The sequence below is a fragment of the Poromitra crassiceps genome, assembly GCF_964638095.1.
Source record: "Poromitra crassiceps genome assembly, contig: HAP1_SCAFFOLD_451, whole genome shotgun sequence".
NCBI lineage: Eukaryota > Metazoa > Chordata > Actinopteri > Beryciformes > Melamphaidae > Poromitra > Poromitra crassiceps.
In genome coordinates, this window is record NW_028151956.1 from 66,704 (window position 1) to 90,232 (window position 23,529).

At 44.3% G+C, this 23,529-nt stretch overlaps 1 protein-coding gene across 1 annotated transcript in view; it reads left to right on the forward strand.

Annotated features, from left to right (window-relative positions):
- LOC310771230 (intermembrane lipid transfer protein VPS13C-like) overlaps positions 1–23,529 on the forward strand; it is a gene marked incomplete at its 5' end in the record, with an annotated part of 51,215 nt that overhangs the window by 9,138 nt on the left and 18,548 nt on the right. The window contains 10 exons of the mRNA XM_083663886.1: positions 3,597–3,692; positions 4,877–4,909; positions 7,410–7,511; positions 13,603–13,715; positions 14,047–14,106; positions 14,194–14,253; positions 15,229–15,309; positions 15,479–15,536; positions 21,089–21,216; positions 21,795–21,968. Of these exons, the coding sequence (XP_083520012.1) occupies positions 3,597–3,692; positions 4,877–4,909; positions 7,410–7,511; positions 13,603–13,715; positions 14,047–14,106; positions 14,194–14,253; positions 15,229–15,309; positions 15,479–15,536; positions 21,089–21,216; positions 21,795–21,968 (905 nt within the window). The remainder of the gene's footprint in view (positions 1–3,596; positions 3,693–4,876; positions 4,910–7,409; positions 7,512–13,602; positions 13,716–14,046; positions 14,107–14,193; positions 14,254–15,228; positions 15,310–15,478; positions 15,537–21,088; positions 21,217–21,794; positions 21,969–23,529) is intronic.

Sequence of the window (23,529 nt, forward strand, 5' to 3'; positions counted from 1 at the left end):
TGATTAGATTTTGGTGGTCAAAGGTCAAAGGTCAAGGTCACTGTGACCTCTCGAACGCCATTTTCAAGCTTGTTAACGCGATATCTGAGGAACGCCTGGACGGAATTTCATCAGATTCGCCTTAAACATTCACTTAGGCTCAAGGATGATCTGATTACATTTTGGTGGTCAAAGGTCAAAGGTCAAGGTCACTGTGACCTCTCGAACGCCATTTTCAAGCTTGTTAACGCGATATCTGAGGAACGCCTGGACGGAATTTCATCAGATTCGCCTTAAACATTCACTTAGACTCAAGGATGATCTGATTAGATTTTGGTGGTCAAAGGTCAAAGGTCAAGGTCACTGTGACCTCTCGAACACCATTTTCAAGCTTGTTAACGCGATATCTGAGGAACGCCTGGACGCAATTTCATCAGATTCGCCTTAAACATTCACTTAGGCTCAAGGATGATCTGATTAGATTTTGGTGGTCAAAGGTCAAGGTCACTGTGACCTCTCGAACGCCATTTTCAAGCTTGTTAACGCGATATCTGAGGAACGCCTGGACGGAATTTCATCAGATTCGCCTTAAACATTCACTTAGGCTCAAGGATGATCTGATTACATTTTGGTGGTCAAAGGTCAAAGGTCAAGGTCACTGTGACCTCTCGAACGCCATTTTCAAGCTTGTTAACGCGATATCTGAGGAACGCCTTGACGGAATTTCATCAGATTCGCCTTAAACATTCACTTAGGCTCAAGGATGATCTGATTAGATTTTGGTGGTCAAAGGTCAAAGGTCAAGGTCACTGTGACCTCTCGAACGCCATTTTCAAGCTTGTTAACGCGATATCTGAGGAACGCCTTGACGGAATTTCATCAGATTCGCCTTAAACATTCACTTAGGCTCAAGGATGATCTGATTAGATTTTGGTGGTCAAAGGTCAAAGGTCAAGGTCACTGTGACCTCTCGAACGCCATTTTCAAGCTTGTTAACGCGATATCTGAGGAACGCCTGGACGGAATTTCATCAGATTCGCCTTAAACATTCACTTAGGCTCAAGGATGATCTGATTACATTTTGGTGGTCAAAGGTCAAAGGTCAAGGTCACTGTGACCTCTCGAACGCCATTTTCAAGCTTGTTAACGCGATATCTGAGGAACGCCTGGACGGAATTTCATCAGATTCGCCTTAAACATTCACTTAGACTCAAGGATGATCTGATTAGATTTTGGTGGTCAAAGGTCAAAGGTCAAGGTCACTGTGACCTCTCGAACACCATTTTCAAGCTTGTTAACGCGATATCTGAGGAACGCCTGGACGCAATTTCATCAGATTCGCCTTAAACATTCACTTAGGCTCAAGGATGATCTGATTAGATTTTGGTGGTCAAAGGTCAAGGTCACTGTGACCTCTCGAACGCCATTTTCAAGCTTGTTAACGCGATATCTGAGGAACGCCTGGACGGAATTTCATCAGATTCGCCTTAAACATTCACTTAGGCTCAAGGATGATCTGATTACATTTTGGTGGTCAAAGGTCAAAGGTCAAGGTCACTGTGACCTCTCGAACGCCATTTTCAAGCTTGTTAACACGATATCTGAGGAACGCCTGGACGGAATTTAATCAGATTCGCCTTAAACATTCACTTAGACTCAAGGATGATCTGATTAGATTTTGGTGGTCAAAGGTCAAAGGTCAAGGTCACTGTGACCTCTCGAACACCATTTTCAAGCTTGTTCACGCGATATCTGAGGAACGCCTGGACGGAATTTCATCAGATTCGCCTTAAACATTCACTTAGGCTCAAGGATGATCTGATTAGATTTTGGTGGTCAAAGGTCAAGGTCACTGTGACCTCTCCAACGCCATTTTCAAGCTTGTTAACGCGATATCTGAGGAACGCCTGGACGGAATTTCATCACATTCACCTTAAACATTCAATTAGGCTCAAGGATGATCTGATTAGATTTTGGTGGTCAAAGGTCAAGGTCACTGTGACCTCTCAAACGCCATTTTCAAGCTTGTTAACGCGATATCTGAGGAACGCCTGGACGGAATTTCATCAGATTCGCCTTAAACATTCACTTAGGCTCAAGGATGAACTGATTCCATTTTGGTTATCAAAGGTCAAAGGTCAAGGTCACAATGACCTAACAAATGCCATTTTCAAGCTCGGTAACGCCATATCTCTCAGTAACACCTTGACTAAATTTCTTCACATTTGGCTCAAATATCCAATTCTGCAAAGAAACGCCTTGATGCAATTTCTTCCAATTTGGCTCCAACATCCACTTGGACTCAAGAATGAACTAATGGCGGAGGCATAAGTCCGCGTTGCGGTCGTTCTAGTTTTTTACTGTAGTTAGCTTCTGCCAGAGGGTTTTTTTGAGGATTCTGGCTCATCTTTCAAGACCCGAGGATTCTTTTCTGCTAAGATTTTGTGAACACACAATATCTCAAAAGAACTAATAGAATGTGTGCTTTCTCTGTCTAAAAGAGTTAGTTTGTAGAGTTAGTAGTTATGTAAGCATTAGCAGTTGAATACAGCATGGTTTCAGCGTCAGAAAAATTATTCAGAGATAAACGGCTTTTTGTGAAATTCGATAGAACAGTCACTTTAACCATTCATTTTTGGCATCAGTAAGACTTCAGACATCTAAACAATAGTTTTGAACAGTAATTTCCTCCATAACAGCAGGAAACCCCCCTCTGCTTCCAACTCCTCCCTCCGTGTGTGTTCTCCTCCTGCCTCCCTGGCTCTCCAGCGGGCGTGTCACAACGAAGTTGCTGCTGCTGCTGTGCCTGTTTGCGCGGCCGCTGTTTGAGGAAGTCTGGGTGGACTCGCTCGTTTCGTGGAGTTTTGGTTGAGAGCTTTGAGGTTTTGCGATTCTGGTCATATTTATGCTGCGTGTTTCAAAGTGTGCATCCAATCTATTCTTGGAACCCCCCACCGTTGCCACCGCTGTGCATCAGCGCGAAAGTGAAAGCGTTTTCGCCATCAATTTTACAGTATGAGAACGGCTTCCTCGCGCTTTTCCCTCCAGTTTTGGGTCGCCTCTTTCTACTGTGGAGAGACATGTCGCCACTCAGTGCGTCGGTAAAATAGATTATACACATTCAATACCTCCAATTCTGGTGTAGGAGACGTAAAAGGGTTAGATCAACGTCCCACCGTCAAAAAAAAAAAAATGATTTTTTTTTAACGTGTTAACACGTCGTTGGCAGTCAACAGCTGGATTCTGAAAACGTGTTAACACGTCATTGGCAGTGAACGTGTTAACACAGTTAAAAATATTCTCACAGTGTTTCCTCCAGAGCTCTGCAATATTTTCAGGTTCAGTAATGCCATCGATACTAGAAGGCAGTGGCATCTTGCTGTTATTAACCACCTTCACTTCCTTCCAGAACTCAAATACATTATTTCTCTGTAGCTTTTTGGCCATAGAGTTAGCCCTCATGGCCTGCTCATTTCTTTTAATAAAGCGTACAGCAGTATTATTATTATTATTATTATTATTATTATTATTATTATTATTATTATTATTATTATTATTATTATTATTATTATTATTCATAATAATAATTATTACTGTTTTGATGTTTTTAATTCCAGGGAAGCTGACCCTGAAGATCCCGTGGAAGAACCTGTATAACGATGCGGTTGTGGCCACACTGGACGGGCTGTATCTGCTGGTGGTTCCGGGAGCCAGTAAGTTCACTCCAGACCTCCAGGTCCTGCTTTGAATAACCGTTTCTATCTGATGATAAGCAGCTGAAGGTCTATCCCAGCTCACCTGATAACACTGCAGTAATGTTAGCGGGTGACTGAGCTGCCTGCCTCAACTACAGCAGGCTGCATCTCCTAAAAATGCTGATAACAAATAATCATTCATATTGATAATAACAAATAATCATTCCTCCTCCAAGCAATGCAGTTTACATTTAACGCAATGGTTGCTAAGCAACACACAGATGCACTGGGAGAGTTTGTGAGGGGTGCAGTTATACTGACGTGATGCGGTCACAAGTGTGTCTTTATAGAGTATTTTACAACAGCTTTGAATGTGGCTGAACCAATCATAGTCAAGGACCGGAACTGTCCGTTTCATAATTAAGCAATAAACCCCAAGAGGCCATTGTAAAATCATTGTAAACCGCGGCCTCGCGGGGTTTTTTGCTTTTATAAAACGACATATAGTTTCATAAAATAAACACACAGCAAAAAAACATTTCAATAATTTATTGATGGCAAAAAGCCAAATAATTCCTCCACCAAAAATATAGTTCTTCACATAGGCTACAGCTAGCGTTAGCCTCTGGCGTTAGGTAGCTGTTAGCTAAGTTAGTTAGGTGGGCGTAAAACGACACTCAATGACCAATTTGATAAAACCAGTTCGAGTCACGCTCTTTCCATAAAGCCCACCAGCTTTGATATCTTTTGGCTAGTTGTTGATATTATAACAATATTGTGGCTCTAAACTAAAGTTTTTTTTTTACGATGCAGGCAACTGTCATGGCGGCATAACGGTTTCCGGTATTTTCGCTGTAGAGTAGAACAAAAGAGAGAACAAACAGAGAGAACTGCGCCTCAGTCATTAAGTTCTTTGGCACAAATGATAACGTGCATTGATACGCAATCAATATAAAACAGTTTGCCGTGTGTTTTATAGAGTATTTTACAAAGGCTCCCAGCCAATCACAATCAAGAACCGGAACTATCCATTTTATAAAGTACAATTACACCCGGAATAACCCGAAATACCAGCCAACTCCCCCAAAGCCTAAACGTCATCAGACTGACGATGCATTCAGAGATTGGGGTCTGACTGACTGACTGACTGACTGGCTGACTTACTGTCTGACTGACTTGCTGGCTGTGTGTGTGTGTTTCAGCTGAGACACAGCTGCTCAGCTGTCCCTACAACGGTAAGACCTCTTATAGGGTTTCAGGTGGTGGTGGAAGTCCAATGGGGTATCTGTCTCCTACAGTCTGCCGGTTTGGTCCAGACTCCTGGTCGGCTGGTCTGGTGTTTGTGGTTTCATGGGGTTTTCCAGCTCTGTAGTGTGGTACTGTAGCTGCAGACCCGGGGTCTGCTGGGGTTATGTGTCCTCTCGTTGGACGGGTCTCCTCTCGTGAGCCTGAGTTTGGGAAAAATAATACTGAGAGATGATCTGAAAAAACATAACTACGTGATATCAGTACTGAACTGAAAGGGTTCTGGATCTGGTCTGGATTCAGAACAGAGGATAGGTTCAGACCAGCTGTCCCCTGTCTGGAGCGCTCGTTAGAATTCAATAGAGTTTGTTACACTGGGTACCCCTTTTTAACACACTAGGTACCCCTTTTAACACACTGGGTACCCCTTTTTAACACACTGGGTACCCGTTTTTAACACACTGGTACGCCTTTTTAACACACTGGTACGCCTTTTTAACATAGTAGGTACCCCTTTTAACACACTAGGTACCCCTTTTTAACACACTACTGTAGGTACCCATTTTTAACACACTGGGTACCCCTTTTTAACACACTGGTACGCCTTTTTAACATAGTAGGTACCCCTTTTAACACACTAGGTACCCCTTTTAACACACTGGGTATCCCTTTTTAACACACTGGTACGCCTTTTTAACACACTACTGTAGGTACGCCTTTTTAACATACTAGGTAGGTACCCCTTTTTAACACACTACTGTAGGTACCCCTTTTTAACACACTACTGTAGGTACCCCTTTTTTAACACACTGGGCACTGCCTTCCTTTTTAACACACTGGGGACCTCTTTCATGTAATTTTTCAACACCACAAGCCAAATGTTCCTCCACCACAAATTGAATTATGTCCCAGTGGCTGGTTAGTGGGCAATTAGGTAATTAAAAGCACTTTGGTTAAATGTAGGCAAATAAAACAAGTTTAGGCTTAAGTTTAGGCAACTAAAACAACTGGTGTTGAGGCCGTTACACACCAAGAGCGACGCGAATAAACAGTACGGAATGAACCCACCTGTCAATCATGGCAACAGATGTGTATGTAGGCTACATGTTGGAAGAGAATTTCTGGAAAATCTACCTTGGTCTGAAAAAATAAAAGCTGCAATATCGCTCAACGAATGCAACAAATCTTTTCCGTTGGTATGCACGGTTACATTGACTGGATATAGGTTAATAATAGAAAAATACTATTGACGTGTGAATTAATCGCGGTACGTAATATACCACGGTATGTAAGGACCTTATGGTTATGGAGACTACCCTGCACGTTGGAAAATGTTGAAAAGGGGGCACCCAGTGTGTTAGAAAGTGAGGCAAAGTGGTCCTGACCAAACATCAGGATTGGACCAGTTGGGAGTGAGCACGTTGGACAGCGGGGGAATCAACTTGGTGTCTACTTTTTACAGCTTTCACCTTTATTTTGGGGTAATATTGAAAATCTGCTGTTGGTATTGAATCTCTCTCTCCACCCTCTCTCTCTAGTTGGGCTTCATCCAAATGTATCACAGTTTTCAATCGAATTTATAGAAAGTCTGAAAAAGAAAATGCAAAATGATGCACGTTTCCATCCACCGCTGTTCATTTGAATTCTTAGGAGTTGATATGTGTCTGGCAGCAGATACGTGCAGTTGTGTTGCAGGCTCTATGAAAAACATCTGTTCATTTAAAGTTTCATGACTATCCACAAAGCTACGCCATTGTTGTAGAAAATTGAAGTTCCATTGGCATTTCCTAATCAATAAGCTAATAATTGCATACACATAATTAATGCTATAAAATGGATTACCAGGCGCCACTCTTCAATTGGACATACACAGTTACTGTAAGAATAAAATATCAGTTGTAGAAGTCAGTCGCCTGTTAATCCTGCAGTCTTCTTCAGTTAGAACACAGTGCGACAGACATTCTAAATATGCTTCTTCTTTACCTTTACAAGTGTATTTAAATACTATTATATTATAGGGTATGCCGACATGTAGGGGTCGGGGTGTTCATTTGTGCCAGAGCAAGGTAGCATGAAATGCTTGGTTTTTGTATGGAGTTTGGTTAAGCGAGAGTTTGGTTAAGCAGACAATGGTAGACTCGCTGAATCTGTTTCCCACTGCACTTCCTGCACGCATTTAGCCTTTAACCTTACACCAACTTTTCCACCTCACCCAAACGTAACAACTTTTTTTGCGTTTTTTTACCCTTCGGATTTTTGAAAATTGAAAATGCCATAAAAATAGGTGGATGGAAACCCAACTTCTGTCTCTCTCTTCTCCCTCTCCCTCTCCCCTCCCCTCCCCTCTCTCTCTCTCTCCCTCTCACTCTCTCCCTCTCCTCTCTCTCTTCTCCCTCTCCCCTCTCTCTCTCCCTCTCTCTCTCTTTCTGTGTTGAACGTCCTAACAAACTGTGTTTAACGTCCTAACAGACTGTGTTTGTGTTTTCGAAGCCATTGGTTACGACGCAGCGAAGGAGGAGCGCTACCTGCAGGAGGCCAAGCAGAAGGAGCTGCAGCGCATCGAGGAGGCCCTGCAGCTGGCTGCACGCAGAGGTGAGGACCACACACACACACACACACACACACACACACACACACACACACACACACACACACACACACAATACATTAGACACATGGTATGATTGACGCAGTTCCTTCTGGACTCTGTTGCTTCTGTCTGTCACTCTCTTTACACCTCTGTTGCTTCTGTCTGTGACTCTCTTTACACCTGGCATTACAATGCGTCTTGTATCCTATCTGTGTCCTGATGTGATTTAACCTGATTACATTTACACCTGCTATTAATATGTCACACTGTCTGGTGAAAAGAGTAACGGAGGCGAAATCACACAAATCAAGATAAAAGGTTGGTATTTAGAAATACCGACGGTATGATTTTCAATAACGTCAAAAACACTTTCTAACTTTTTTGTGCAGCCAAAATAGTCGCAAGTGTCCTTGGCTCTGCTGGGCTTAGCCTAGCCCCGTCTCTCCTCTTTCCGTCTAGACTACGCTACCCTACAAGAGTCCTGTCTCCGTACAGAGACTTGCCTGGGACTCTGGATCCCAAGCTGTCTAAAGCGATACGCACGTATTTGTCACAGAAACATTTCAAAGCCACCTACTTGAGAAGAAAGGTTCATATCTTCTCGACGTCTAGGTTAGAAAGCTCGACGCTGCTCATAAATGCCTCTTTTCATCCGAAGTCTGTGCTGGTGATATTATTTTTTACCAAGCCTTTGACCAGAGTGGTGCTGTTGAGCGCTGTGATGGCTGGGAGCTCTAACCCGGAAAAATTAATATCACCAGCACAGACTTCAGATGAAAAGAGGCATTTATGAACAGCATCGAGCTTTCTAACCCCGACGTCGAGAAGCTATGAACCCTTCTTCTCAAGTAGGTGGCTTTGAAATGTTTCGGTGGCACTTGTAAATACGCGCTTATCGCTGATTTAGACAGCTTGGGAGCCAAAGTCACAGGCAAGTCTATGTACGGAGACACGACTCTTGTAGGGTAGCATAGTCTACACGGAAAGAGGAGAAACGGGGCTAGGCTTAGCCTGAATTATTTTTATTCAATTATTTTTTATTTTATTCGCCATTTGTAGGCTACTTTTTTTTTTACCGTATTAATAGGCAATGTTACTAACAGTGTGTGCTGTTCATGCTGCGGACGTTAGCCTCTGAAACAGGAGAATTCCTGTTCAACCTGGAGAGCGTTGTGTACAAGGAGCCTCAGAATGGTAGGTCCACACACACACACACACACACACACACACACACACACACACACACACACACACACACACACACACACACACACACACACACACACACACTCACTCAGCATCAGGAGCTGTAGCATCAGTTTCTGTTGGTTTTTATTTGCACGCTGTTCTATTTTCTTGTGTTTTCTGTGTGTTTTCTCTGTGTGTTTTCTAGAGCCCGACTGATGCTGGATTTTTGGGGCCGATACCGATATTCAGGAGAAAAAAAATTCTGATATCGATATATTGGCCGATATTCTTATATTATATATGCACATTATATTACAATTGTTTTTGCAATTATCCCTCAAATATCAAACACTTGACAAAGATATGACTTGATGTGACTTGAGATATGTAATGTAGGCAGGATATTTTACAGCTTATCAGTCAACTTTATTGTCCGAAATGGCATCAATGCAATGAAACGGTAAACTTCACTGGGAATTTAATAATTATAAATAACTAGAAATTCCAAAACACAAATAGAACAAATATATGTAACTTGAGTTAAGAAGAGGGATCAAATATACACAACGTCTATAACTTGAAAAAAAAAAAAAGATCTGCAGTATCGGCCAACATATTGGCCGATACCGATATTGGATATCGGCCGATAATTTCGGCCGACCGATGTATCGCTCGGGCTCTAGTGTTTTCTGTGTCTTGTCTGTGTGTGCGGCTGGGCCGGTCTCTCTGCTAACTGCTGTCTCTCTCTTTAACGCTGCGTTAGTCTCTAAAGGACGTAAAAAACATCAAAAACATAAAAAAGGCTTCAGGAAGCTGAAACGACATGAACACAAAGGAGGTAGGTGGAGGGTGGGATTATAGATGTTTCTTCTGTTGCTAGGGAACCGTTTGGACCCTAGTTTATTTTGTCAACAATTGTATTCGCCAACACTGTAACAGGAAATAAACACGGTCTATAAGAGGACTCCAACTCAAAACCTTTCGCTCTCACCTCAGTTTCACAATCAAAATTCCATTCATAACCAACCAAAATATTTTTTTCACAGAGCGAATACCGTAAATTCCGGACTATAAGCCGCGGCTTTTTTCCCGTTTTTTGGCCTTTTTTGCCCCCTGCGGCTTATATAACGGTGCGTCTTATCTATGGATTTTTTCCAAAAAAAAAAAAAAATCTCTCTTTTTTAGCACTCTTTCTAACTATAAATCCACTTCTGTTTTAATTTCCTCTCTTGCCCTCTTTTAACAACATAACATAACATAACATAACATAACATAACACAACACAGGTAAGCAGAAAGAAAAAGACGAAGCAATCACGCCATGAATGAGGAAATGACTCACCTGCTGGAGGCTGGAGATACACCGCTTGGGCTAAACTTTTACTCCGTGAAACACTATCGATTAAGTCCGACATCGCTCAGAGGTTTTGAGCAGCTTGAAAACAAGTTTGAAAACGTGCAGAAGTCCATCCACTCACTCACTAAAGAAACTAAGGCAACCGTGAACAGAGTTTATAATGCGGAAAAGCGCATCCGCGCACTGGAGGACAAAAACAACACAGTGAGTCAGAAAATGGATAAAATGCAAAATCGAAACCCTGCACACGCAGGTTGATGACTTAATCAGCAGGAGTAAAAGAAATAACATTCGCCTGATCAATGTAAAAGAGGGAGCTGAGATTGGTGACATGGACGCTTTCGTGGCAAAATCCTGTGTTACATCCTGGACCTGAAGGAAGGCGAGAAACCACCAGAGGTGGACAGGGCACACCGGGCGCCTCGGCCACGTCCAGACCCCGGCCTGCCACCGAGGGCCATCTTCATCTGCCTACTCCGCTGGCCCGACCGTCAACTCATCCTCCAGGCTGCGGGGAAGAAGCCCCTCACCTGGGAGGGTACGCGCTTTTTCGTCCGGCAGGACCTCTCCGCGTTGGTGCAACAGAAACGCGCAACATACAACAGCATCATCGAGTCAATGGATATCGCTTTGGCGTACTGTACCCAGCGAGACTCGTCATAACCATTGATGGACAGCGGCGGAACAAGAGCTCAAAGTGAAACTGCCGAATATCTTTTGAGTTGGACTGGTCAATAGTACTGTGAGTAACTAAAATAAAAAAATAAAAAACGGAATTCTCTCTTCTTTAGCACTCTTTCTAACTATAAATCCACTTCTGTTTTAATTTCCTCTCTTGCCCTCTTTTCACCACACCGCGGACACTGTGTGCACTGTAAAAAAAACAAAAAATACCACAATGTGTGATTTTGTCTGGGGATTAGTGACCTGACTTTTGTTTTGTTGAAATGTTAATAAATGGGAGCTTCCCCAAACAGCCATCTCTTTCCCGACAATCCCCTCTGTGCACGAAGCCTTACATATGGTAATTAAACATCAAAACACCCGCGGCTTATAGACCGGTGCGGCTTATAGAAGAAAAAAATAGTCACCTTTGAAGGTGCGTCTTATAGACCGGTGCGCCTTATAGTCCGGAATTTACGGTACTTATAGTAAAAACTTGATTACAGCTAGCAGACGTTTTTCATTCATTTCTTTTTTAGATTGCTAATGCTTTTAGCATAACTCATTGGAGTTGCATAGTGGAAATTAGCATCACAGCTAGGCAGACTTTTAGATCACTATCGCTTTTCGCATAGCAGAGATTATCACCACAGCTAGTGGCCATCTTCTTTACCTGGCTACATGCTAGTTTGACTCCACTCCACCAGTGCAGAGGTTTTGGTGTTTCTTTTTCCCCGAACAACTATGTTCAGGGAACTACAACTACACAATCTAATCAACTGATGTCGATTACATTATGATTGGTTTGTGGAATTAATTGTGTTATAAATGTCCAAGCATAACCACATCCAATTCAAACCCAATATCAGGAAGAAAGTTTATAAAAACATTGGTTTTTATGGATTTGGGTTTAGGAGGAGGATGATGATCTGTGATTGGTCAATGTTTTCCCCAAAATGCATGTATGTTTTTGAATGAATCGCCTCATTCACCACAGTGTATTTTAAGAATGTACATTATATTATAATGAATACAATATTACAGGATTGATTGATTGCTTTTTTTGTCCAATGTCTTGTTGCCCCACATCACGTTAGTCCACACATCAGATTATATTTGATGTCTTATCAGTGTGGGAAACTGTGACTGACCGTCTCCCACACTGAAGACATTTTTCTGAACTGCACCTCACATCTTCTCCACAACCCTCCAACCAAACGACCATCACCATCCAACCAAAAGAGCATCACCATCCAACCAAACGACCATCACCATCCAACCAAATGATCATCACCATCCAACCAAACGACCATCACCATCCAACCAAAAGACCATCACCATCCAACCAAAAGACCATCACCATCCAACCAAACGACCATCACCATCCAACCAAAAGACCATCACCATCCAACCAAACGACCATCACCATCCAACCAAAAGACCATCACCATCCAACCAAAACACCATCACCATCCAACCAAACACCATCACCATCCAACCAAAACACCATCACCATCAACCAAAACACCATCACCATCCAACCAAAACACCATCACATCCAACCAAACGACCATCACCATCCAACCAAAAGACCATCACCATCCAACCAAACGACCATCACCATCCAACCAAAACACCATCACCATCCAACCAAAACACCATCACCATCCAACCAAAACACCATCACCATCCAACCAAACGACCATCACCATCCAACCAAAAGACCATCACCATCCAACCAAACGACCATCACCATTCAACCAAAAGAGCATCACCATCCAAACAAACGACCATCACCATTCAACCAAAAGAGCATCACCATCCAACCAAAACACCATCACCATTCAACCAAATGACCATCACCATCCAACCAAACGACCATCACCATCCAACCAAACGACCATCACCATCCAACCAAAACACCATCACCATCCAACCAAAACACCATCACCATCCAACCAAATGACCATCACCATCCAACCAAAACACCATCACCATCCAACCAAAACACCATCACCATCCAACCAAAACAGCATCACCATCCAACCAAAACACCATCACATCCAACCAAAACACCATCACCATCCAACCAAACGACCATCACAATCCAACCAAACGACCATCACCATCCAACCAAAACACCATCACCATCCAACCAAAACACCATCACCATCCAACCAAAAGACCATCACCATCCAACCAAAAGACCATCACCATCCAACCAAAACACCATCACCATCCAACCAAACGACCATCACAATCCAACCAAACGACCATCACCATCCAACCAAAACACCATCACCATCCAACCAAACGACCATCACCATCCAACCAAAACACCATCACCATTCAACCAAACGACCATCACCATCCAACCAAATGACCATCACAATCCAACCAAACGACCATCACCATCCAACCAAAACACCATCACCATCCAACCAAACGACCATCACCATCCAACCAAACGACCATCACCATCCAACCAAACGACCATCACCATCCAACCAAACGACCATCACCATCCAACCAAAACACCATCACCATCCAACCAAACGACCATCACCATCCAACCAAAAGAAATAGAAGAAATCGGCAGAAGAAAATAATTTAGCTGTGAAGCACTTCATCTCTTTACATACAGAAAAACACAACATGAAATCAATCTTGTATTTCTCCAATATCCCAGAATGTGTTTTCCTTCTCTGCTGTTTTCATAGACTTCATATTCTAAATTTGTGAAAATGTTCTTGTAAATGTACCACTTTAATCTTGGAAATTCAGAGTTTTCCCCCCGGCTCCGCATTTATTGTCATTATTTACTTAACCTGCGATGACCCTAACACACCATGGTAGTTGAGTGGTTTGTGTGACGTGATGTTTCAGAGAAGCCTGGTCAGGAGGACAAGAAGGACACGTTTGCAGAGAAGCTGGCCACGCAGGTGATCAAGAACCTGCAGGTGAAGATCAGCAGCATCCACCTGCGCTACGAGGACGACGTGAGTCCCTGCTCCACACACGCTCTGCACGTACTGTATGGACTTACTGTTGTCTTATTAGTTATCATGCAATCAAAATTACATTTGAGAGAAAAACTATTTATTTATTTGTTTTACTTGCAATAAAAACATTGTTTGATTGCGAAGTTTTGCTCTGAAACCTATTTTGTTTAATTGGATGGTAATGACACAAAAATATGAGGCATGCTGGGAGCTGCCAGTACAGCTGCCAGTACAGCTGCTGCCTCTGTGCCTTGCTGCTGGGCACCTGGGCAGTGGTTGCGGTGGGTTTCAAGTGTTTGCCGTTATAAGTTGTGTGTGTGTGTTTCAGCTTACGGACCCCCAGTGCCCACTCTCCATGGGAATCACCCTCGCCGAGCTCAGCCTGCAGGTGATAGACACACACACACACACACACACACACACACACACACACACACACACACAGTGTTGAACCGTGTTGTGTGTGTGTCTGCAGACGACGGATGAGAACTGGAAGACTTGTATTCTGAATGAAGCAGCAAAGATCATCTACAAGGTAAGAGCAATCACTCTGTATCTGACTTAAAGCCCCAGACACACCAAGCCAACAAGTCTCCCGTCGGCCATGTCTGGGCGTCTCTCGCTCTAGTATTTGTGTCCCGCACCGTTGGCTGCAGTCTGCTTTGACGGTGGCTTTTCTGGCCCGTCGTCTGTGAGAGAAATCACTCCGATTGGCTGGTCAGGGGTAGTGAAATCACTCTGATTGGCTGGTCAGGGGTAGAGAAATCACTCTGATTGGCTGGTCAGGGGTAGAGAAATCACTCTGATTGGCTGGTCAGGGGTACAGAAATTACTCTGATTGGCTGGTCAGGGGTAGAGAAATCACTCTGATTGGCTGGTCAGTGGTAGAGAAATCACTCTGATTGGCTGGTCAGGGGTAGAGAAATCACTCTGATTGGCTGGTCAGGGGTAGTGAAGCAGGAGAGAGGGCACACAAAGCGCTGTGCTCATTTTCCAACTTTATCTCACCTGATCATTCCAAAACAGAGATATTTTCACAAACGACGTGCCTTTGGGAAAGTCCATTGAGCCTGTCGCTCCATGATATCACCCATTTAGTGCGGTTTCTCCTTATTTTCCACCTCTGCCTGTTCCTTTCTTCCACAAGCAAAAGACCAGACACGGCACAGCACCAGTGTCATTTGCAACTTTTTATCAGACATATTCTCCATTAGAAAAGTAGCTATATTATGAAACTGTTTAAGTGAGGGAAAGGGTAGCCAATCAGGTCTCACGCAGGCGCGCAGAACATACATGCTAGTTTACTGTCGTGTTTGTGGTGTGTTTAAGTGCAGCTTTTTGGCCCCGACACAGCAGACGTGAGGTGACGCATCAGTTGGCCTCTAGTTGCCGCTAGTCCTTTCTAGCGCTTCCAGTGTGTCTGGGGCGTAACGTTTCTCTGTGTTGTGTGTGTGTGTGTGTGTGTGTGTGTGTGTGTGTGTCTGTGTGTGTGTGTGTGTGTGTGTGTCAGCTGGGCCGCCTGGACTCTCTGTGCGCCTACTGGAACGTCAACAGTCCCATCTATTACAGAGGATCATGGGAAAAAATTGTGGTAAGACAGCTCCTCTCGTTCCTTCTTTCTTTGTTTCTCTCTCTCTCACTCTTTCTTTCTCTCTCACTCTTTCTCACTCACTCTCTTTCTTTCTTTCTTTCTTTATGTGTGTGTTTTTGCATCATTGTGTGTGTGTGTGTGTGTGTGTGTGTGTGTGCTGTCTCTGCAGGAGCAGCTCAGGTCTGGGATCAGCAGCCAGGAGCAGCAGCTGCAGAACTACCAGTACAGTGAGTCATATTAATAGCAATAGTATTAATAGCATATTAAATATAATAATAATAATAGAGGCGGCTGTAGCTCAGGAGGTAGAGCGGGTCGTCCACTAATCGCTTTGGATAAAAGAGGTCGGTGGTTTGATTCCCGGCTCCTCCAGTCTGCGTGTCGAAGTATCCTTGGGCAAGACACTGAACCCCAAATTGCTCCCGTTGGTGTGCCAGCACCCTGCGTGGTAGCCTGCCGCCATCGGTGTGTGAATGGGTGAATGTACGTACTGACTGTAAAGCGCTTTGGATAAAAGCGCTATATAAATGCAGGCCATTTACCATTTACCATAATCTGTGTCCTATATAAGCTATGTTACCAAGAGAACTTCAATATAAACGTATATAGGCTATATATGTTTGCCTGCTTACACAGACAACAACATACACTCTCTTCACTGCATTTTCGGACAAAATATGAGCCAGTATCTCGTCCACATTGCCTTGATGAAAAAACAATCCAGGCTAAAACGCAACTGTCCCGACAGTGGAGAGGCAGCTCCAGTCTCCAGCACCCATACCTTCATCTCTCTACCACACCTGGAGCCGAGTGTACCAGCTGGGCGTACGCCTAGGTGTAACGCTACGTCCGACGTAGAACTCAAAGTTACGACTAACTTAATTTTATGACTAGTGCACCATGTAGTCTTAAGCCCTGTATGTGTTGCGCCTGGGTGTAACTTTTACGTCTGGTATGGAGCAGGTATAAAAGTTACACCCAATGCGTACCCATACTGACAGCTGTCTCATCTTGATCTGCGTTGTCGGGACTGACAAATCTGTGCTGTCAGTGCCGTTCAGTCCTGTGATGTGGGGGAATCTTCTCCAAAAATATCGATATATATGTGCTGTGAATGGACGTTTTGGTCGCAGGACCTCCGCTCGTCGGCGGGTTTTTAAAAGCTGATGCGTCGGAAGATCTTTCCATTTCTTCCTGACTTCATCAACTGCCCGCAGTGCGCCATCGCATTCAGTACTGATTGCACTTGTGATCAAATTCCATGCATCTTGTTTCTGTGTGTTTGTGTTGGTGCTGTTAAATTGAGCTGTGAGAACGTTTCTATGCTTTGAATACAACTCTATAAGTTTGAGCTGAGTTGGAGCTGTCTGTCAGCTGTCTCGAGCTCATCTGAGAGAAGTGTGTTGCTTGGCAACAAGCACGTATTCACGTGAACGCGCACGTCCGCAGCCTAAAGACCGGGCGCAGCTACGACCATGGTAAGTCAGGCTTGGTGGTGTAAATTCAAATCACAATGTTGGGCGTAGCTAAGACCGGCATAACAGTTAAGACCTACTTTTTTACGCCCAGCTGGTGCACTCGGCTCCTGGAGAGGCAGCTCCAGTCTCCAGCACCCATACCTTCATCTCTCTACCACACCTGCGTCTCACTCAGAGAGCCGGATTTCAGACTTCTCACTCGCTCCTCCATGGAGTCGGCTGCTATTTTCCTTTATTTACTACGAGCGCTTTTTACCTCCACGAAATTGACAACTATGTCGGGTGACTCAATCAATCAATCAATTAATCACTTGCTCGCTCACGGGCTTGGTGCCCAACTGCACTCACTTTGGTTCCAGAGTGATGTTTGTTTGATGTGCGGGTGCAGCTTGTTGGTGTTTTCTCTGAGCCATCAACACTTTGAGCTTCACACTGGAGCCATTTTCACTTCTTTGTCGCCACTTATTACCGCTGTTTTAGTTCTAATTAATAATTAGCTCTGCTCGTTTGTCAAGTCAAGTCAACTTTATTTATAGAGCATGTTTACAACGACAGGCAGCCGACCAAAGCACTTTACAAGTTAAAAAAAAACACAAATATAAAGGCAGGTAGAAACAATACACTACGGCTCAAGGTGCAATAAAGTGCAGCAGAACAAATAATAAAAATATAAAAATAAAGAAGATAGACCAGAATAGCAGTAAGTAATAAAATAGATAAACGTAATAAGATAAATAAAAGGCGCAGAATAGCAGCTAACTAGAGTTGAAGGTCAGGGAGAAAATGTGGGTCTTGAGCAGGGACTTGAATAGCCTAGGTAAACCCAGCCCCCACGTGACCTGCTCTCTCAGTTCCCAGTCACTAGCGTCTAGACTCCGGGCCATTCACAACGATTTCCGCGGCGATTGAAAGACTCCCGCAGACCCGCAGCCAATGAGTGACGGCATGACTGCCAACATCAGTCCTGCCGTGATCGGCCAATCAGAGAGTGCGTCTTTGTCAATGACGTGTAACAGCTGCAGCGGCTTAGCACTACCTAGCCGTTAGCATTTGGCCTCTCTAAAGCATAGCTCCCGAGCTAGCTACTAGCTGGCTAGCTATATGGCTATGCAACTACGTGAGGAAATTCAAGTGAAAACAGCTGTTGAGGTTGAGGTCTGTTGATCAAAATAACACCTAGCGTTATCGAAATCGGATTTTAGCGGACCATACAAGCCAGGGCTTCAGAGCTGATCACCTGGACACATTTTATGGCGAAATTATCTGATAAACTTGTCTGTGCTGCTCTGTGGTGATCAGCTAATGTCTTCATAGCATTGTGATTATGATTTAATGCATTATGGAAGATAAACGCTGGTTTAACATAATTAAAATAATTCCCTACCAAACATGTAAAGTGACGCTTCTGGGCAGTAGACCATTTGGGCATAACATTATGTAATGTGACATGAGATCACCACATTTCAATAAATATAACGTTTTTGCACATTTGAATGCTGCTGGTCGTTTGTTTAATGCTGTATATATTGGATATTTAAAGCTGATACACAACACAATTGTGTTGAGGTAATTCTGCAAAGCTCAGTTAAAAATATAACATGTAACACTTTACACAATCAAATCTAACTTATTCACAGCAATACACAGTCCAGTAGTACAGTGGGCTAATTGTTTGAATTATATCGAAATATATTTGCATGGTGTAGCATGTAATGCAGATAATGTAGCTAGATACTCTGACACAGAAAGGCAGACAAAACCCAAGACTGTGTTACAGTAGGCTAAGTGTATCTTGTCCTATAATTGACTAGACAGAGGTTGAAGTACAAGAGATAACATTTATTACAAAAGTTTACATCATCTGCAGATCACCAGATTTGTTGTAATTGTGAACACAAAGGGAGCAAAGACATGGTTTTCAAGTATAACACAATGTACAACTTTTATTCAAAGACAGGATTGAAAAATATAGGTCACTTGTATTCACTTCAGACAAGACACTACGTTAAAGTCTGAAATTTACCTAGATTTGCTATAAGAATTGACATTTCAGCTTGGCACCTGATGTAATTATTAATGGACAGTAGCCTACAGTAGTAAAGATTTTGAAAATTTTGATTAATCAATCCAAGTCAGAAACAACATGTGCTGTGAGCCTTTTACAATTCAAAAACCTTACTTCCAACAATTAACTAGCCTGCACTAACTACTGCACAGTATCGTGTACAAATATTGAATGCAACAGTCTCGTTCTGGAGCGAACCCCTCAGCTGAATTCACGTTGGAATATGATATCAAGGCTTGATAGATTTGATTGTACTCATACAGCAGTGTGGAGCTTAACATCTAGCTAGGTTGCATCTGGAATATGATCTGGATTATGTATAATATACAGTATAACACTACGCTCACTATTTCATGACATTCACGTTAACGCTATAGCCTCCAAAAATCTACTGTAGCTAGCTAGCGTCAGCTACATCTGTAACCACGCTGAAATGCGAGTGCATTAACGTTATTTCTAGCGAGGTCAAACACACCTTACCGTTATGAGTGTGGCCGTTTTTGATTAACATTAAGTCCACGATCATTTCCGGGCTGTAGCAGAGTCGAGCCCCGGAGGCAGCCTGGAGCTCTGAGAGCTCCAGAGGGGTGCGCGATGCACTGCTACCTGCCCGACACCCTGCACCCGACCTCGGGCTGCAGCAGAGTCGAGCCCCGGAGGCAGCCTGGAGCTCTGCGAGCTCCAGAGGGGTGCGCGATGCACTGCTGCCTGCCCGACACCCTGCATGAGCTTGATTTGATTTGTTTTGTCTGGTACTATTCAATATGATTTATGCAGATAAGACAGCGTGTCCCTGAAAACTAGATCATATCACTGTATAGATGATGACTGTTCTTCACAGCCACAAATATCTCTCCAGATCTGCGGCCATCTGCAGCAGGGATCGAGGTTTGGGTCCGTGTAGACAGTTGTCCTGTTCCTCTTTCATTCCCTGACCACCGTCACAGGAGTCATTGGCAGAGGCGATGTTCTCTCTTCTTGGAAGCTCTAATAATATAAAACGTAGCAGTTACTGTATGTTACACGTGGCTAACGTTAGCTAGCTTCTGACATGTTTTTCTAGAATTCATTAGATCGTTAAATGCTCCCGTAATCTAGCTAGCTAACGTTACCTCGCTAACCCCCACACAGCCGATGAGGAAAAGTCATTCATTTATCGAATGTCTTTCTTACCAAACACAATTACGCTAGTTTCTGAGATAATATATAGTGTGGCATATACCTGTGAATAACATATTCTTACCTGGAAATCACACATCGATCCGTAGGCCAGCTCTGAGTCTGTTTACATTTCGGGCGGAGGGGGGCTTGGTTGGTTGTAGCTGGTTGTAACCATTTGCGTGCTAGCAGTACTGAAATGAAAAGTGTTAGCTCGCTTGCTAACAACAAAGGTCGCAGAGCGATGACGCCATCTGCTGCACTGCGCATGTGCTCTGTGCACAAAGCTGGTTGGATGATGGTTGCGTAATGGAGCGGTCTATCGGGGGGGGGCCCAACAACCGCAGGAAATCGTTTAGCACAGGCGGGGGACCAGACCATAGTGACTGAGAACAGGTCTGAGAGCAGGTCACGTGGGGGATGGGTTTACCCAGGCTAGGACTTGAAGGCCTCTAGGCTCTGGGCTGATCGGATAGGGAGGGTGAGGGCGTTCCAGAGCCTGGGGGCAGCTGCAGCAAATGCTCGATCTCCTCTGGTCTTAAGTTTGGTCCTGGGTACCACCAGCAGCAACTGGTCGGCAGACCTTAAGGCTCTAGATGGGGTGTGGTGGACCAGGAGCTCCGCGAGGTATGATGGAGCTAGCCCATTAAGAGCTTTAAAAACAATCAGCTTTAATCAGTTTAAAATCAATGTGGTAATGGTAATTGCATGCGCGATTGAGCTGCCAGTACCCCGAAATATCTGGCACACAGAGAGAGAGACACACATGTATCGGCGTGGGGATTCACAGCGAATGTGGACACGTACCATAAGCTCTCCTCTCCGTCTCCTCCTTTCTTCTCTCCTCTCTCCTCCTCCTCCCCTCTCCTCACAACGCCTTGACCAAAAAACAACAACAACACCTGTGGGTAGCAGCGGCGGCCATTTTTCTGGGGCAGCGCAGCACTGCTCCAGGATGTATATCGGGGGAAACCCTGGTGTTGCTGATGTGTTTGGATGCGTTGGAGGAGAGCAAACCTTAAACATATTGTGATTGTTATCATCAGGATGTTTTTGTGCGTTTGGTTTCTGCTCGTAGTTTTCGAACCGATCTTCGCCTCGGCTAAGATGTGCATCAACCCCAACGCCGAGGTGGAGCTGAAGACTCCTAAAGCTAACCTGCACCTGGAGGTCCAGAACATCGCTATAGAAATGACCAAACCCCAGGTACACACACACACACACACACACACACACACACACACACACACACACACACACACACACACACACACACACACACACACACTCTTAGCATGTAGCTACTGTCACTCAACATAGTTTATGCTAAAATGTTAGCATGTAGCTACTGTCACTCAACGTAGTGTATGCTAAAATGTTAGCATGTAGCTACTGTCACTCAACATAGTGTATGCTAAAATGTTAGCATGTACAGTAGCTACTGTCGTATTCTTTGCATGGCTGGTCATGGCTAGGGTGCCGACCTGCCTGAGTGACTGTTTGTGTGGCAGCAGAAATGATATCCTCTGCGATGATGAGGTTGAAAACAACATTGCACATTTGGGGAGAGAGAGAGAGAGAGAGAGAGAGAGACACCGAGCAACAGAGAGAGAGGAGAGGGGGGGTGACAGAGCAAGCGAGAGACAGAGACCACATTGAGCAGCTGCACTCGCACCAATGTGACCACGGGATATTTTAACCCGCACACTCTCAAAAAAAGATGGTCACAGTCTGGAACCCTACTGACAGCCAGACTGTCTCTCTCCTCTGTGTCTCTCTCTCAGTACCTGACCATGCTGGACCTGCTGGAGTCGGTGGACTGCATGGTGAAGAACGGGCCATACAGGAAGTTCAGACCCGACGCTCCGGTCCACGGGAACGCCAAGCTCTGGTCAGTCAGAGCTGCTCGTGTCCGCAGAGATGATCATGATGTTCAGAACCTGTTGGAGACAGAGAGGGTCATGCTGTTCAGAACCTGTTAGAGACAGATAGGGTCATGCTGTTCAGAACCTGTTAGAGACAGAGAGGGACATGTTGTTCAGAACTGTTAGAGACAGAGAGGGTCATGCTGTTCAGAACCTGTTAGAGACAGAGAGGACCATGGTGTTCAGAACCTGTTAGAGACAGAGAGGGTCATGATGTTCAGAACCTGTTAGAGACAGAGAGGGTCATGATGTTCAGAACCTGTTAGAGACAGAGAGGGTCATGCTGTTCAGAACCTGTTAGAGACAGAGAGGGTCATGATGTTCAGAACCTGTTAGAGACAGAGAGGGTCATGATGTTCAGAACCTGTTAGAGACAGAGAGGGTCATGATGTTCAGAACCTGTTAGAGACAGAGAGGGTCATGATGTTCAGAACCTGTTAGAGACAGAGAGGGTCATGATGTTCAGAACCTGTTAGAGACAGAGATGGTCATGCTGTTCAGAACCTGTTAGAGACAGAGAGGGTCATCATGTTCAGAACCTGTTAGAGACAGAGAGGGTCATGATCTTCAGAACCTGTTAGAGACAGAGAGGGTCATGATGTTCAGAACCTGTTAGAGACAGAGAGGACCATGATGTTCAGAACCTGTTAGAGACAGAGAGGGTCATGCTGTCAGAACCTGTTAGAGACAGAGAGGGTCATGATGTTCAGAACCTGTTAGAGACAGAGAGGGTCATGATGTTCAGACCTGTTAGAGACAGAGAGGACCATGATGTTCAGAACCTGTTAGAGACAGAGAGGGTCATGCTGTCAGAACCTGTTAGAGACAGAGAGGGTCATGCTGTTCAGAACCTGTTAGAGACAGAGAGGGTCATGCTGTTCAGAACCTGTTAGAGACAGAGAGGACCATGATGTTCAGAACCTGTTAGAGACAGAGAGGGTCATGATGTTCAGAACTGTTAGAGACAGAGAGGGTCATGATGTTCAGAACCTGTTAGAGACAGAGAGGGTCATGCTGTTCAGAACCTGTTAGAGACAGAGAGGGCCATGCTTTTCAGAAACCTGTTAGAGACAGAGAGGACCATGATGTTCAGAAACCTGTTAGAGACAGAGAGGGTCATGCTGTTCAGAACCTGTTAGAGAAAGAGAGGGTCATGTTGTTCAGAACCTGGTAGAGACAGAGAGGGTCATGCTGTTCAGAACCTGTTAGAGACAGAGAGGGTCATGATGTTTAGAACCTGTTAGAGACAGAGAGGGTCATCCTGTTCAGAACCTGTTAGAGACAGAGAGGGTCATGATGTTCAGAACCTGTTAGAGACAGAGAGGGTCATGATGTTCAGAACCTGTTAGAGACAGAGAGGGTCATGATGTTCAGAACCTGTTAGAGACAGAGAGGGTCATGATGTTCAGAACCTGTTAGAGACAGAGAGGACCATGATGTTCAGAACCTGTTAGAGACAGAGAGGGTCATGATGTTCAGAACCTGTTAGAGACAGAGAGGACCATGGTGTTCAGAACTGTTAGAGACAGAGAGGGTCATGATGTTCAGAACCTGTTAGAGACAGAGAGGGTCATGCTGTTCAGAACCTGTTAGA